The sequence below is a fragment of the Cyclopterus lumpus genome, chromosome 22 (genome assembly GCF_009769545.1).
Source record: "Cyclopterus lumpus isolate fCycLum1 chromosome 22, fCycLum1.pri, whole genome shotgun sequence".
Taxonomy (NCBI): Eukaryota; Metazoa; Chordata; class Actinopteri; order Perciformes; family Cyclopteridae; genus Cyclopterus; species Cyclopterus lumpus.
Window position 1 is genome coordinate 17624351 of NC_046987.1, and position 16325 is coordinate 17640675.

The 16325-nt window shown below is 43.9% G+C and overlaps 1 protein-coding gene across 3 annotated transcripts in view; it reads right to left on the reverse strand.

Annotated features, from left to right (window-relative positions):
• Positions 1-75: 75 nt before the first annotated feature.
• Positions 76-16325, reverse strand: part of pcnx1 (pecanex 1) — a 32328-nt gene continuing 16078 nt past the window's right edge. For 2 of the 3 annotated variants that reach the window (XM_034562735.1, XM_034562733.1), the window contains 26 exons: positions 15428-15660; positions 14439-14592; positions 14219-14251; positions 13151-13322; positions 12113-12223; positions 11813-11904; positions 11508-11617; positions 10956-11061; positions 10698-10790; positions 9816-9966; positions 9354-9495; positions 8684-8861; positions 8350-8458; positions 7888-8017; positions 7724-7782; positions 7306-7521; positions 5593-5846; positions 5275-5505; positions 4787-4887; positions 4374-4524; positions 4056-4286; positions 3692-3966; positions 3398-3576; positions 2633-3063; positions 1653-1793; positions 76-1363 (listed from right to left, as the gene is read on the reverse strand). In XM_034562735.1, coding sequence (XP_034418626.1) covers positions 1223-1363; positions 1653-1793; positions 2633-3063; positions 3398-3576; positions 3692-3966; positions 4056-4286; positions 4374-4524; positions 4787-4887; positions 5275-5505; positions 5593-5846; positions 7306-7521; positions 7724-7782; positions 7888-8017; positions 8350-8458; positions 8684-8861; positions 9354-9495; positions 9816-9966; positions 10698-10790; positions 10956-11061; positions 11508-11617; positions 11813-11904; positions 12113-12223; positions 13151-13322; positions 14219-14251; positions 14439-14592; positions 15428-15660 — 4224 coding nt within the window. In that variant the 3' untranslated portion in view covers positions 76-1222. The remainder of the gene's footprint in view (positions 1364-1652; positions 1794-2632; positions 3064-3397; positions 3577-3691; positions 3967-4055; positions 4287-4373; positions 4525-4786; positions 4888-5274; positions 5506-5592; positions 5847-7305; positions 7522-7723; positions 7783-7887; positions 8018-8349; positions 8459-8683; positions 8862-9353; positions 9496-9815; positions 9967-10697; positions 10791-10955; positions 11062-11507; positions 11618-11812; positions 11905-12112; positions 12224-13150; positions 13323-14218; positions 14252-14438; positions 14593-15427; positions 15661-16325) is intronic. The other variant, XM_034562734.1, reaches the window with a different exon arrangement.

The following is a 16325-nucleotide window of genomic DNA, read 5'->3' on the forward strand; positions in this document are numbered from 1 at the left end:
GCACTGGTGTGTATTCTTTAATTTTGATGATTTGGAGAATTCCATAAAATTACACAAACAATCGGAAGAGGCGTATTAAAGATGTCAGCAATAAATCAAACTTTTATTTCTCCATATAGAAAAGAATCAAGTTAAATAGTGAAACAGTCCATCAAAAATCCGGCATCTCGTTTTCCACCAATGGTCCTTAATACATTAACCTTTGTCCCAAAATGAAAAATAAAGACGTAACAAAGTGTAAATATCATGTTCACAGTAATAAATATTGAAAAGAAAATCTTTTATACATTGACATTATATATATATATATATTTTTGAGTAAATATATATATATTTATATAGATATAATCATATACAGTAAAAAGCTATTTTCAAGTTTATCAAACATAAAATAGTAAAATAAAAATGGCTGAAAACAGAATGATGATTGCATTTCTTTTCATTCCCAAGGCATCGGTAACCATGGCCATTCAGAGTCTGTAATAAATACAATGTGATATTATCTAAAGAGTGTAGCGCATCACTGTGAATAAAAAAAACAAAAATTATAGTGCAAGTTTCTTTTGGGCAACGTAATCTTGCAAATTTTCGAACCAGTCCAAACGGAGTGACAACAAAAACAAACATCCAGAGGAGTTTGCCGAGCGCATCAACGTCAAGTCTCTGACTTCAATCTGTTCCGCGTCACAACTTCCTCTGTAATCTTGGCAGCGAAAAACAAACAAAAAAACAACACTTTTCACATGTGTGAAACCATGGCAGATATTCAATACCAGGCTTATTTTGGCAAATTACTTAAAAGACAAACAGAACAACCCAAGAAAAAATCTCCACACGCTCTTTACACTCAGCGCTGTCAGAATTGCCAACAAAATAGTCGATGAAATGCATAGAAATTAATTACCAGTAGGGAGAACTAACTAAACTTAAGGGTTGTTTACCGTCATGCAGCATTTCTGAGACGCAAAGCAAGGCAGATATTATTAATGCATTAAAGGATGCTGGATGAACGTATGCTCTGTTCGGCTTGCACTTTTTCCCTGGCTTCCTTTCCCCCTCAGCGATAAGGAACGAGGGAGGGGGGCGAGCTCCCACTTCCTGTATGTCTGCAGGCTCCTGCGTCCTGCTGAAGGCCCGGGCAGGTCTGTCTTCGCCGTCACACAAGTGTGATGCGTGTGTGTGTGTGTGTGTGTGTGTGCGTGTGTGTGTGTGCTTGCTCGTCTCAAACCTCTGCACCCAACTCAATGACCCCAGTCTCAATAATGGGCACTAGCTTATCTTCCACCTGTACCAGCAGGATGGTCTTGTCGATATGGGAGCGATTGGCTGGGTCTCGGCTACAAGGCACCCACCGGTGAATCACCTGCAGAGGGCAACAGAGGAGGAGGCGGCTTTGTGAGAGGAAGCCTCCAATCAAATTCATGAGGTGTTTATTACAAAGCAAGTAGGTCACAGATGTTGTTACGCGCCAAAACAAATAGGACACAAGTCATTGCATAAGAGGTCAGAGTGCGTGCGTGAGCTGACAGGATGTCAGGATGTCAGCTCACGGCGTGACAAAGCACGGCAACATCAGAACAAATCATATTTGCTCGTCCATAAATCAAACTTTAATGCGCGTGTGCATTATAAGGCTGCTGATGAAGACTTACATGTCCTTCCATGCCCTCTAAGGGGCTCCAGTCCCTCCAGCAGGTCCGTCCTGCCCTCAGTCTCATCGTCTCGTCAGGCCACTGCAGCTCCTTCCGCTTCGATAAGTTGATGTTCTCCAGCACCTGACCGACGTCCGCAACCTGAGCGACATCACAGAATAAGGACATTTACATCTCAGCAGGACGGAGGGTCGTTACTCAGAGAGATGGCCAACATGCACATTTATATATTTCTTTAAAAACATAAAAATGCAGAGGTGTGGAAACAAGTGCAGGTGCTTCATACATAATCTTTGATGTCTTTTAAAACTTAGTTTCAGGGTGTATACAAGATGCATAACATTTGACCGTAATGTCAGGTTGCATGTCATATCACTCTCTCCCCACTTTAAACAATAAAAAAAAATAATAAAAAAAAGACAACATGCCATCAAAATAATGAAAATGAAGGGATAGACATGGCATGCAACCGAGGCGGCAGTAAAGAGTGTATTAATGTCATTTCAGTTTTGAGGATGACTTAAATCCAATAAATGGTCGATATTTAAATGATATGCGTGACAAGATTAAGAGTCTGCAGACATGCTAGCGGCTCGGTGAAGCTGGACTTGAGCTAAATGCAAAGATTGGCATTCTAACATACAATGAGAATGCATGTTGATGTTTATCAAATAAAATGTTTACAATACTCACTTTATCAGTTTAGTGCGTGCCGATATGGGCTGGTTAGTTTATAAAGTGCATTAACAGTTACTTATTGTCGTAAATTATATATTTAAAAAAAAGGTTAAGTGGGTCATTCTGTCAGCGAACTAAAGATCTGAGACTAAACAGAACTAAGGGATCAGAACAAACACTAAAAGCTCTCTGGCACAGTTTCCTGTTTGTTGATGTAGATTAATGCGTCAAACCGAAAGTCCGTGCCAGTGCTTTCTGGACACGATTTCTTTCCTGCTTATTTTGACATAATATCTACCGACCTGCACTCTGTAGGAGATGTCGTCTCTGCGCACGGTGGAGATGATGGGGTTGTGTTGTTGCGGGTGGTGATGATAGTGATGGTAATGATGATGCTGGCTGAGGGGATCGGTCACGGTGCTGCACATGCCGTTGAGGCCCACGAGCGTGTGGCGTTTGCAGGGAGGGATGCTGTGGCTGGAGAGGGAGGCGGAGGGGCCGGCGGGGTCGGAGGTGGTGCCCAGCCGGAGCTGCAGGGATGTGGGGAGCGTGCGCAGAGACAGCTGACTGGTGGAGGAACGACGGCAGGGCTCCAGGCCTGTGGTGGAAGTGCGCAGGGAGGAGTGGCGGCTGCTGCTGTAGCGGTAGGAGGAGGACTGGCTGGCAACAGAGGCTCGAGCAGGAGAGTGGCGCACCAAACCCGACTGAACAGACTGGGAACTCTGACTGGTGCCTGGACACAGGGTGGTGAAGTCAGACGCAGACCACAAGAACTCCGGAGATTTAGTGTTGCAATTTTACAAAATGTGGAGACTTTGGACGAGATATTCTGGATTTCAGTCACTAGTATGGGTCAAGCTCCAAAAACACTAGATCCTACAATTCCCACAATGCAACTAAATAGAGACCCTCCCTGTTTATCATACCGTCGTCTTCTAAACTACAAATCCAAGTGCCTGTCAAAAAAATAAAATAAAGTACTCTATATCCAAGTTCTTTTTGTAAAAAAATATGAATTCGTCATAGTGTTCATAAAATTTGTGATTGTCAGGTTCGGTAGTTCTCACCCAGTGTGTGCGGCTGGTACGTATGAGAGGGGGCGGGTCCGGAGGTGCCACCCTGCGACACTGAGCTCTGCTGAGAGTCACCCCCCGTCCCATTCCCACTGCCACAGGACATCCCCCCTGCATCGGAATCCTCAATATTCCCTCCACTGTTGCAGCCAGCGCCACAGCCTTTCCGTAACCTAAAAAAAAAAAAAGATAATTTGAACATCATCCATTGATAAACTACAGTCAGATTATATTTTTTGAAACGCAGAGAAAGAAACAAAAACATTAGTTTTGGGAGCACCGACAGACCTGTGCCAGGTGCTGACGACAAAGTTTCGGATGTTCCCGATGCTGATGGGGCCTCCGAGGATGTGTCCGAGCTGGGGGTGCGAGTTGCAGTAGGAGGTGGTCAGCGGCGATACGTAGATGGGATATCCGATGGGCTGGTCGCAAGAGGAGTTGATCATGTTTCGCAGAGCCTGCTTGGCGTTCTGAATGCTCCCGCGCTCTGGGTTTCTGTTCCTCAGGAACACCAGCTCCTGCTGCTGCCCGGCCCAAAGGCCTCGGACACATTCTTTATTCACCTGCAGCGCAATAGGGTTACGTTCTCATTAGCAATTGTGTGAGCAGTAATCAAAATGCTCGGTTTTTTTTCATCCGCTGCAGTTCTCACCTTGATGACACGGAAGCTGAGGTATCGTCGATTTAGCATAATGATTTTGTACTCGTTGGTTCCCTCGTCGAGGACGTGGCGCAGTGCGAGGAGCGACGGCGAGTTGGACAGCACAGCGCTCCTCCAGGCCGGGTCGCCCTCGTGAGCGATGACCAGGTTCTGCTGGTGGGAGGAGATGGCCTCGAAAAGAACCGCCGGCTCGTCGTACTCATCCGGGGACGTGAAGTGGTCCTAAAAGAACCAGTGCGACATTTTTGTCACGGGTCACATTTGACGATATGTGGCATCGGCCGCGTGACACCTGCAGCGCCGCCTCACCTGGTGTAGTTTGAGAGACATTCGGATTCCAGGCACCACGACTTTCCTGAGGAGTTCCATGTCTGCAAAGATCCACTCGTCTCGCACGGAGGAGATGCGGAAATCTCCCTTAAATAGTGCATGAAGACCGTAAAGGAAAGACTCCAGATTGCTGTGATGGAAAGATGTCGGGAACATTTAGTTTCGTTATTACTCACAAGGTTTACAAATATGTTTATCCAGAACACAGACATTACTTCTCTAATAAACTATGCTTCTTTATGCTTTTAAAAGTTACAGAGGAAACATCAAAGACGTGAACATCCCAGAGCATGATTATATTACATGTGTCACACTGTCTGGCCCACAGAAGTGAACTCTCTCTCGGCACTTATGAAAAGGTTAACTTATTATAATGAGGATTACTAAATAACCTGGACATATGATGGGCAGCTGTTCCCAGAGCTCTCCTCCCCAGCACACACAGGCCGAAGCAGAGCAGCACCAGAGCAGAGTCTTTCTCGCTGTCAAGTGGCTGCAAACAAAGAGAGAAGGAAGAGTCATGAAACTCATAATCCCAATTGTGCTGCACCACACCGGACACAATTATCAGTACAACAGTATGATGAATAGTTATGTTTTAATATGGGTGGAAACTCTTCATTCCTTAACATTTGATTAAAATCAAACTGCTGTGAATCCTCTTTGCTCTTTTGAGGGCTTTCGAAATGTTTTACTTGAATTCCAAACAACAAAATATAAAAAATTGAATCCCTACAACATCTCTAAAAGAAAATTGTCATACGCAACATTACCTTTTGACGTAATTCTATTAAACAACCCATATCAAGCCAAACTATATAAAATAGCTGATTGAGTGTTGTCTGTTTTAGTTCCCTTGGGACCAAGAATCCGTTATTACCGTGGCCCTCCGAGAGTTGCAGTACTGGATCCAGCCCAGGTAGACTCCACAGAAACTGTCCCTGGAGATGCCTGCCAGTCGATGGTCGTAGTCCTCGTCGATGTTGGGATTGAAGGTGGGATCCAGGTCGACGTAGTTCCTCTCTGCGCATCCCCGCAGCCCGTCTTTCATGGTCTCGTTAGCCAGCCACTCCTCCAGCTTGGTGGAAGCGATCACATAGTAGATGATGCCCTGAGACCAGAAAGGAACGATGCATTTAGTCCATACATAAATAATACAATAGTTGCACCTTCAGTTTAATAGCTCCGTCCCACTAACCTTGACATAGTAGGTGGTCAGTATGCGTCGTAGATCGAACACCTGCAGCATGGAGGCGGCGCTGTTATCAGTGATGCTGTAGCCCTCCAGCACGTATTTGGTGACCAGCACCTCCCAGGCCAGCCAGCGCTGTCCAAAGGCCGCATTAAAGGACAGGAAGTGAGGGAGGTGGCCCGGCTCGCAGCAACAGCAGCCCTCGTCTTCCTCCACCCCCTCAGTGATGGCCTCCACTTCCCTTTGCTGGCAGTAAGTTCCTGTGGCGGGAAACATATCAACAAATTCATATGGACAGAATACTGCTGGATGCTGTTAGGTTGTAGTGGATTTTATATATATTTGCACATGTAGATAAGAGAAGTTTATGTTTTAAAGTAATACATAAAGAAAGATATGATAATTAATTTGGGATATTATGAGGAATATTCTGGAGGAATGTATTATGAAACATAAGAGAGGATCACTGTTTTATTATTCTGTTTTAATGACAAATGTAATGATTAACTGTATGATGCATGAGAATGAATGAATGTTTTATTGTTTAGACAATAGTTAAAATGGATGCCGATTGAAACCTAATGTGTTGCTTTTATTCGGAAGGCAGGATAATAGGGTTTTATTGTGAAGGGGAACTTCCTGTCCTTGACCGGAAGAGTGAGCTTTGACCCCGCTAGTTTTACTAATTGGCGTAGCGAACAGAATGGCGGCATCCTTTGAACTGACCAATGGAACTAACCTTTAGGTGTGAATTCATTTGCATGACCATACTAACGACGGAGCATTTGTTCTGGGGAGACATGGTTCTACTGGTCTGGAGACTCGAGACAGCCCCGGTCTGTGGCTCCCTGGGAGCTGCACTCCGTCTGTGGAGAGTTCCTCCTTTCTGGCCCCACGATCGTGAACGCTACATGAGTATTATCTTTGCCATTAAATATTGTTAAACTTTAACTCGAATCCTGAATTTCCTGCGGCCACGGGACCCGGAGCTTTGAACACGAATCTTACAATGCACAACGGAACTGAGAGCACACACTGGGGCTGTAGTAACTATGACAACTGGCACATTGAGAGAAAGTCTAATTTTCTCACTGTCCTGTCTGAATCACACACATATGAACACAAAAACATGAATTAGATATTTTCTATCAGTGACAAAAAGTGCTGACAGGTGATGAGCGTCGTGCTCTCAGGAGCGTCTCCTATTCTGTAAAAGGTTTGCAGCGTGTCACATGACATCAGGCTGGCAACTCGTGCACAAGTGTGTTTCACAAGAAGATGAAGCACAACTGGACTAATATGCTGGAATGAATGTTCCAACGCTTAGTTTAACCTGCTTGTACAAACAGGGGGTGGAGTTTGATCAACTCTTTACAAACATGATTTGGAGACTGAAGGAGGAAGTCACTGAGAAACTATTCTGGGACTCGATTTTCAAATACTTTTAAGTTGCGAACTAAAACCACAAACATCAGCAAGATCAAACTAAATTACATTTTTATATAGTCAATTTGATTGGACGGTGCAACAGATTCTACTTGGGTTGCAACACCTTGTGACTTAGTGTGCATTACTTGCAAATACCTAGTGACACTGATCGCATTGGCTACAGTACAGTGTAATGTAATATATATATATAAATACATAAATAAATAATCACAGCTCATGTCTCATTTGGTAGCACGTTCTTCCTTCCGTGCCACACGTGGACCACCTCACCTCTGAACTCCAGCCCTCGGAGCTGAAAGGTGACCAGACCGTTGCCGATCTCGATGAGATGCACCAGAGCGTTCAGGTAGTCGGAGGCCAGGATGAAGCAGTCCCCCGTGCTGAAGTTGCCCCATCGGCCCAGCAGGAGGTCTCCGCACAGGCTGTGCTGCAGGGAGCGGGTAAGGTGCTCGTAGAAGATGGAGTTCAAATTGTTGTCATCAGAGCCTGAAGAGGGAAAGAAGAAAAGCAGATTATTAAAACATGCATTATTGCATTTTATGTTTACTCATCAGTGGAATAGCCTGAGGATTAAAAATACACTTATTCCATCATCCTAAATCACAATATGGCTTCGATAAGAGCCCGTCTTGTTGCGATACACTTTGAGGGGGAAACACACTTGTTAAATTGGCTGCTATGCCCTCACCTGGATTTCTGTCCAGCTGAGAGGCCAGCCGAGTGTTGGAGTGATCCACTCTCTTGGTGCTGCACAGATGGAAAAAAAAATAAATCACACATTTCAGACACGTATTACCGGAAATAGCGTTGTATTTTAACATGGACTAGTATTTTAAATATGTTTTTCTTTACTTGTAATCCCTCTCCCAGAACTTGACGGGACGGACGTAGGACGTGATGAAGATGGCACTGCCCAGGAAGGGGTTGAGGGGAGTGGAGAAGACTGCTGACACCAAAGCCTGGACAAACAGCATGGCCGAGTCTGTAGGGGCTCGGGTCAAGGATCACTTGAAAACAATATATATGTGTAAGCTTCGCTGTGCATCACTTTGATGAAAATGAGCTTGATAAAATGACATACAAGTTACACTGATAATAGTTAGGCAAAAAAAAAAAGGCTTTTCTTGTGCTTTGCCATCCTCATTTCCAAACAGCAGGGGGACAATAACACAACATTAAAAACACATCTCACCACGGGGCAGTCCAATCCAGCATCACAGACAACCATTACTAGCTATCATCAGTTCCCACCTAAGAAACTGGTGACTCATTGCACAGTATAGGTTGTTATAAAAGATAACAGTGAAAGGATACGAGGCACAGCAAAGGGCTGAGCGAAGGCGTGGAAGGCTGAGCCCCATGTGATCTGCCATGGGGCGATGTAGGTGTAGACAAAGTGCAGCTTGTAAAACAACTCCCACATCTGTAAAAAAAACAACAAAAAAAACAAGCGGTGCATTATAATAAAACATGTGTATAAAAAGAATACTGCTTTACTTTGTCCTGAGCAATAAAACAAATAAAATAACTGGGCAGTATGAACGATTTGCATGTAATCATAATGATTTTAGATGGCATTAAATACATGCAGAACGGCTCTTGTGCAGAATCAGAACAAGATGTACAAGTCCTTGTATGCTCCTCTCACCTTGCTGAAAACGATGGACATGACGAAGAGGTCGAGCAGCAGCGTCTCTGACAGATGGCGGTAGTCGAAGGTGAAGAAGAGGACGGTGAAGAGGATGGTCACATACTGGTAGGTGGGACTGCTGTAGGATGAGCGGAGCAGCTTCAGGCCTGCCACCGTGATCATCAGAGCGCCCACCCTGGAGGACATTTTAAATAAGGCAATAAGTCATGGTAGAGCTTAGAAGTGTCGACACCTAAATTGCGATGGAACCAGCATACCTTTTTTTCTTCTTTTTTTAAGATTCTGAAATAATTAGCTATGCGGTATTTGTAAGCCACTAGACTAGATTTAGTTTTTTGTTTGGATAAATGAGTTTCAGGTATTACTTTCCATTATTTGTGCTAAGTTAAGCTAACTGGTTACTGTCTGCATTCATAGTTACTGTACATAAGAGTGGCATCATTCCTCTCATCTAACTATTTACAAGAAAGCAAATTAAAGCGTTTCCCCAAATCTCAATTTATTGTTTAAAAGTGTGCGAGGTGAAACGATTTTTATCTTTAAAAAGGTTGCTGTACAGGTTCTGATCCGCCACTCGGGCTTATGTTAGGTTATAACATAAGAGAGAATACAACAATCAAAGAAAAAAAGGGGGACAAAGATGTTATAAAATGGAAAGATGTCTCACTCTGTGTCAAGTCTCTTCGGACTGGCGAGCTCTCTGGCGCTGCCACTGAGCTCATTAAGGATGACGAGTGGATACAGAACATTCTTCTCCACAAACAGCAGCCACACATGAAGCTTTTCAAACCACATGACATGAGCCGCATCTGAAAAGAGACGGGAGAGGTTCTTTACTCATTATGGAGATAACAGCGTAGCCGAGAGGAAAAACTATCTGGAGGAATGCAAAAACAGAAGATAAATGTTGGCTTCTACCTTCTGTTGATATTGGCGATACAATATCAAACACACAGATTATATTCTCATTTCTGCTTTCAGTTTCTTGGGAAAAAGGATCCTTCCTGCATATTAAATTAGATGTTGATAATCCTGATGGCTGAACAGACAAATACAAAAACACACAACAGTTTTCTGGTAGCACTACTTAAAGGTTGGACTTGGACTCGGTTTGGGTTGCTATACTTACCCCTGACTTCAAACTGATAGTACTCCTTAGTTTTGAGCAGAGGGTGGGAGAAGCAGTACCAGGGCAGCTGCTTGCGGACTTGAGGCAGCAGGTAGTGGGTGAGCAAGCCCACCGTGCCCAACAGTGCATACAGGACATAACTGAGGAAAGGCTGAGGGAGCACAGAGACGGCAGAAATTAATATTCGCACACACAATCTGCCTGCGTGCATAAGACCACAACTATGCGACTAATTGTAATGAACTTGTTTGTGGTTCCCAAAAGCGGCAGGCATCGGATTTGATTCATTCTCATGTTCTAATTGTCTCATTAATAAGACTTTTAGCATCACACGCTGAGTTTGCGCAACAAGATGGTAATTGAATCCAAATATTTAAAAATATGTTTATCAAAATGTGTTAAATGTTCCTTCCTCATGCTCTTATGGTGGGAGTCGCCATTCATTTTTAGGTCTGGGGCTTCCCGGTTAGCTACGTCACGTCTCAGGCGAGGTGGGTGTGTCGCCGTGGCTCCACCGTTTTAGGGGATTTGAATGTGAACGCATCCAACATGCTTCATGCATCACCCAGATGAGCCGATCACTGGGACGATGAACGCTCGGGTGCTTTGAATATAAGCGACGTGGAACTAATTGAGGCACAAGTTTAATTTTATTCCGTGTATATTATATTTTCAGGATGTGAATCCTGTGTATTATTCACATTATCCATATTTGACTTTTTCCTCCTGCCCATCACTTATACTTAGTGTACCTAAACCGGGATCATGAACCGAACCGTGACCTTTGTGCACACCACAACTTATCAATAAAAGATAACTGAGGGTGTATGAAAACATTAGACTGTCATCAGCCTTTCAATAATAAGAAAATATTGACTGTACCTGCAGTGCAATAAAGACTGTGCTGACATGGATGGCGAAGTAAAGGACAGCAATGACCACACAGACGATCAGGTCAGACTGCAGACGCTCATTCTGGGCGTTCAATAACAAACAATGTGGATTAGAAATAAAGAATAAAATCACCCTTTAAAAAAATAAATAATTTCACAGCTTTAACAAATTGAGACAACAATCCTAGCATCAGTACAACTGCTTTAGTCCTGGCTTTAGTTAGATAAATGATGACGGTCAACTCACCACTGAGGCCCTGAGCTTCTCAGGAAGAGGGTCCTGGACTTCTGACAAAGGGTCCTCTGGGTTCTTATCTTTCAAATTGGGCACAATCTTGGACTGTATCAGCGAGCTATGACGCAAAGAAAGCAAAATTATCAGCTGGTTCGCACACTATGAATCTCCTGAGGGTGATTAATCTTAGAGGGAATGTATAACCATTCACTGTTAACACTACGACCACTGTGTTGAAGCAGTTACAAGTTGTTTGAACGGAGCATTCTGGAAACGCTTGTCTGAGATAATCGACAGCATATGTGCGAGTAGAAAAGTCACAGATCTCTTTCTAGCAGATGTTGGTCAAGCGGTTAATGGGAAAATACTTTTGATGATCTGTTTTTGCCTGCTTTTGTGCCAGATGGGTGAGTCCACCACAAAAGACCATCGGTGCAAGAATTTTTTTTTTAAACACACCAAGGCAAAAATATTTGAACTTCACTTCGATATCCATTTCTGTGGGAAGTCACTATGACTCCTGCAACTACTGTATGAGTGAGGTCTGTGAGGAAGTGAACTTACATGAGGACAGAAGGGTCGCCGCTCTGCCGGCTCAGGTGGTAAGACACTGCCACCAAGAGGCCGCAGAACACTGAGAACAACACGGGGATGTGGTGAGGCTCCCAGGTCTCCTAAAACATAGAAAATGTATTCAGGTCTAATTTGAAACTGAAGTGTTGGTTAAAATGCAGTACTCTTTACTAGCGGTAGAGGACACAGTCATAAAGTACATTCAGACTGGATTTCCTTCCTCGGACTCCTTTTTGATGACCGTTTGATGATCTAGATTACGGTAGATTTAGATGCTTAGTTGGCTTTGCTCTCACCTTCAGAGCTCCGTAGCAGAAGCCGTAGAGCAGAGCGACGGTGACGACGCTGCGCAGGATGCTGTACAGCGCTGACAGAAGGCTTGTGGAGGCTGCAGAGAGCACAGAGGAGGATGTCAGCAATGAGGCCAATCAACCCGACAGGCACCAGGCCAGGCAGAATGCAAATCAGCACTCTGGCCTCTAATGAAGCCGGCCATACCATAATATATAACAGGCAAGAGTGTGCGAGTGTCTGTCGTCTCCTTCTGTAGAGGTCAAAGTCACCCCTGCAATGAAGTCGTGCATCTAGCCACTCACCATTGCCCCCGAACACGTGGATGTCCAGCTGCTCAAAGATGTACATGACGAACGTGTTGACTTGTGGCAGCAGCCCCACGAAGAAGATGATGGGGAAACACAGAGTGAAGACTGCAGGGACACACACACACACACACACACACATGGAAAATGTGTAAATAAATCAATCTTAAAATTGCACACAGTTTTCCTTTCGATAACGCAGACGACAATGACTTGGTTATTGTTCCGCGTCTCTGACAGAGCTGCAGATATTACTGGTTCATATTGGCGCACGTTGACATGTCTCCAGGGCAACTGCAGCAATTAATGTAAATTGCTGTTTGATGAAAGGTGGCTTTAATACTCTTGAAACGCATAAATATTGCTTGTGGAAGAGAGATTGTGGCTCGTACACATATTGCACTTTCCAATCGTTTTTCTGTGGATGTGTCTAATCTTGGAAAAGCTCAATTTGTCTCCCGTGTTGGGGAAACAAGTTAAGTGCAGCGGTGCATTCTCTCTTGCATCATTGCATTTTGGTTTCTTTGTGTATAAATGTCCTGCTTCTGACTAATAGCCCAAAAATATGGAACAGCAAATCTCCAGCCAAACTACGACGTCTATAAACTATGATACATTTAATGACCGTGTATTAGGCCAAATGCCAGAAATATAAGAGTTATATTTGATTTGATTACGATAACGATGATTGATTGTCATGGTACTAAAGTACTACAGCTACGTTGTATCATTTAAAAAAAACTTATGGACAGAATTGTTTATCGTAACTCTTTTCCCCCCACCATATTTAGCATTGGCTTTGGATTGTTGTTGTTTATTGTTTTTAAAGGCACTTCACAGTCTAGCTCTAGCATAAATGTGTGAGCATGTGAAGCCAAACCTTAAACTCTGTCAGCAGCTCCAACTCACGTTTAACGCTGTATTGTCTGGACCATTTTTGCTATTTTTTCTGTTATGAATGGCTTTTCTGGAGGAAAAAAAAGCCATAGTAATGATTGGTTGTTGTTATTAGTAATGTTACTGGTGTGCACTTACCGATGACAAGGTCCCTGGCAGACGCGAGGACCAGGGAGTTGGTGAGTGCGACCCCGTACAGGGTGAAGCGGGATGAAGTGGTCCTCAGACTGCCGTAGTGGAGCAACCAAATGAGGCCACAGCACAGGCAGAAGTAGACGGGCCGGCTGTACGCGATGATACGATTATGGCCCTGCAGGGAGGAGGATATGGAGGATACAAATGGTTGATTATAGGAGCTAGGCTTTCCCATTACAGTCCAGAACAGCTCAGTGTTCAGAACATGCAGCCGTGTACATTGTACATAAAACAGCCATGCCCGAAACGATCTTGAAAATGTGTGCCCTTGGGAGACATTGTGGATAAAAAGCGTACAACAAACACAACTCATGAATAATCATTCCAACGAGAAAGAATTCTGCGTTTCACAAGAGAGGCAGAATGCACGTCTGCAGCGTGCAGGTTTCAACCCAAGAGGCTACGAGTTGTCCTGCTCTTTCACCGCCAACCGTTAAATAGACCGCGTTTGTTCACAACGTGTCGACAATGTCGTGAAGACGGATTGGGAGAAGTTCCACGAGGTGAAACGAGGTGAAGGAAAAAAAAGAAGGGGGGGGGGCGAGGAGGGAAAGAGGAAGGGAGGTACAGACAAAGAGTGAGCTGTGGTCTAAACTCTGGCCAGCTATTTAAAGCTTGTGCCTGCAGCCGAGTGGGAGCTGCATTAATAAAAGACGCAGTTTCAGAGAAGGCTACTGACGCAAGGGAGGGAGGAACACACAGAATCGCAGGGGAAAAGCCACATCATTTTCAAGGACCACAACAGAAATAGAAGAAAAAAAATGCAGAATAACAACCACAAGTCATATTAGAGATGAAAGGAAATTGATTAAAGTAAAGGCCTTTTTTTCTGTTGTCTGAGTGCCAGAGCGGGTTTTTTTTTTTTACATTAAACTCTTGAACTTTGGTTGCTCTACTGTGTGGGCTATCCAGGACTTCAATGACCATCACTCAGAATATAAGCGTCATCTTTAAGCCCAAAACTCCCCTTAATGTGGAATCATGGATAATGTACAAGTTATAATTACTTACATGTCGAGGAGATGAGGAGTCTGGTTGAACACTCTGTCAATAAAGAAAGAGACAGGTGAATTATCTACCTATGTGGACTATTTTATACTTCATGTCTTGACATACCTCAAGCAAGTAAATTAAGCATAAAATAATTTTTCTAGCATCAATAGCAACAACGGTTCTTTGTTTCACTTTTTCAGGTTGAGTCCAATGACGTGCTGCCAACTCAATTATTCACCTTTAGTAAGGAATACTGGCAACTCGCAATGACGAGGCAGAATTGAAAGACCCAGATGTCGGTGAAGAAGCCGTGGACCAGCAGCAGTGAACCCAGGAAGGCCACCAGAACCGCCAGCAACACAGCCAGCACGTTCTCTAAAACTTTGCGGTTCCTGGAACGCAATGGAGAAACGTCAGCCCAAGAGTGCAGTCAACAGTTCTTGGGGAGAAGACTCAATTGCCCTAATGTGTAATATCCAAACCAGGTTTAAAAAAACATCACAAGAAAAAAAATGCACATAGACACATACATGTAAAAAAATATATATAAATGGGGCCCAGGGTGGAACCTTGTGGTATTCCGCAGCAGACGAATCAAGAGGAAACATATTGGTTGTATTGTGACATCTTCAGACTATTTGTACATTTAGAGCAACCAGAGTTGCTAAATTATGTGATGCAGTTTCAAACTGAAATAAATAATGTCCAAAACTCACACGGAGAAGGTCCATACAATCCCAAGAGTGAGTTCTATTGATTCACTTCAAGCTTTCTTTAAGCTTAGACCGAGGTGGATATAAAAGTGTACATTATCCAATTCTGCTCTACGCTGAACAGCCTACAGAAAGATGTGACATTTAAAGAACATGTTCATATTTGTGAGATCAAAGCATGGTTGGCTAATCTGTTGGGGATTGATTGCTTTAGGGGGTACGCTGCTGTCTCAGACTTTTGTTTATCTTTATTTTTATCAGTGGGAATCTGTGCCGCAGCCATCTTAGACTGTCCCTAATTTCAGTGGGACTGACCTGATTAAATAAGTGGTTAACGCCGTGATGAACAGAATTTAAATCTGTAGACACACCTGTGTTATTATTCTAATTAATACACCGGGGTTCCAGCGGAGAAGTTCAGGTTTCTAATTACCCAATTTAGCATGTAAAGGATTCTTTGTCGGTTTAATGGCGTCTCAGGTGTTGATACGAAACTGGTCTGGGCTTTTCTTACCTGTCAAATAGTGCCAGCAGGGTGAGCCGGTCAAAGTGCAGGCCGACCCACAGGAAGGGCAGAAGCCACAAGCGGTAGTACTGCCTGGCTTTGCCGGCGGCAGCCGTTGCTGCGGGGTCCTCTGGTCCCGGCGGTGCGTCCTGGAGCTCCGGGCTCTGGTCTCCGTCCTGCTGCTCCAGCAGCTCGGGGTCCATCGTCAGCAGACGGTTCAGACGGATCTGAGGGAGGGAGATCTGTCTCACGGTCAGTAAAACCTGTTCACGCTGCATCCTCGGCAGTGCTTCAACTCGGCTGCAAATGTGATATTAATTAAGAACGGAACACAGGTGTCAAAAGATAGTTAATACAGTTGAGAGTCGTTGAATACAAAAAGTATTAGAGTGAAATGTTTTCTCTTGATGCCACTGAGAGTGTTGTATTTTGGCTGTTACTCCGCCACCACCACACCCACTCCCAGCCATCTGGATTCTCGTTGCAAAAATGGTTAAAAAGCCTGCAGCAGACAATCAAGACACCTTTCTTGCTCAAATAGAACGAGTACATCAAATGGGAACGTAGGTGCCAGACTGTACAGACTTTTGAAATCCAATAAAGCATTTTTCAAAATCTGTTCAGGAGGCAACTGGGAGTGATTTTTTTTTTTTTTTTTTTTTAAATGGGTGTCATGAGATTTGTCTTTGGGCTGAGGGAACAAGGAAACAGGGGGAGAGAAGTGGAGAGAGGAGCAACAGCCAGTAGAGCCAGAAAACTGTTCAAACTGGAACAAACCCAAAAATAATATGTAGAAATATGCGAAACAGTCATGCGGCAAAAAACAAACACATTGTTTGTTTTTGTCTCTGTATGTTGAGAGACACACACACACACACACACACACACACACACGTACGTTGGACGC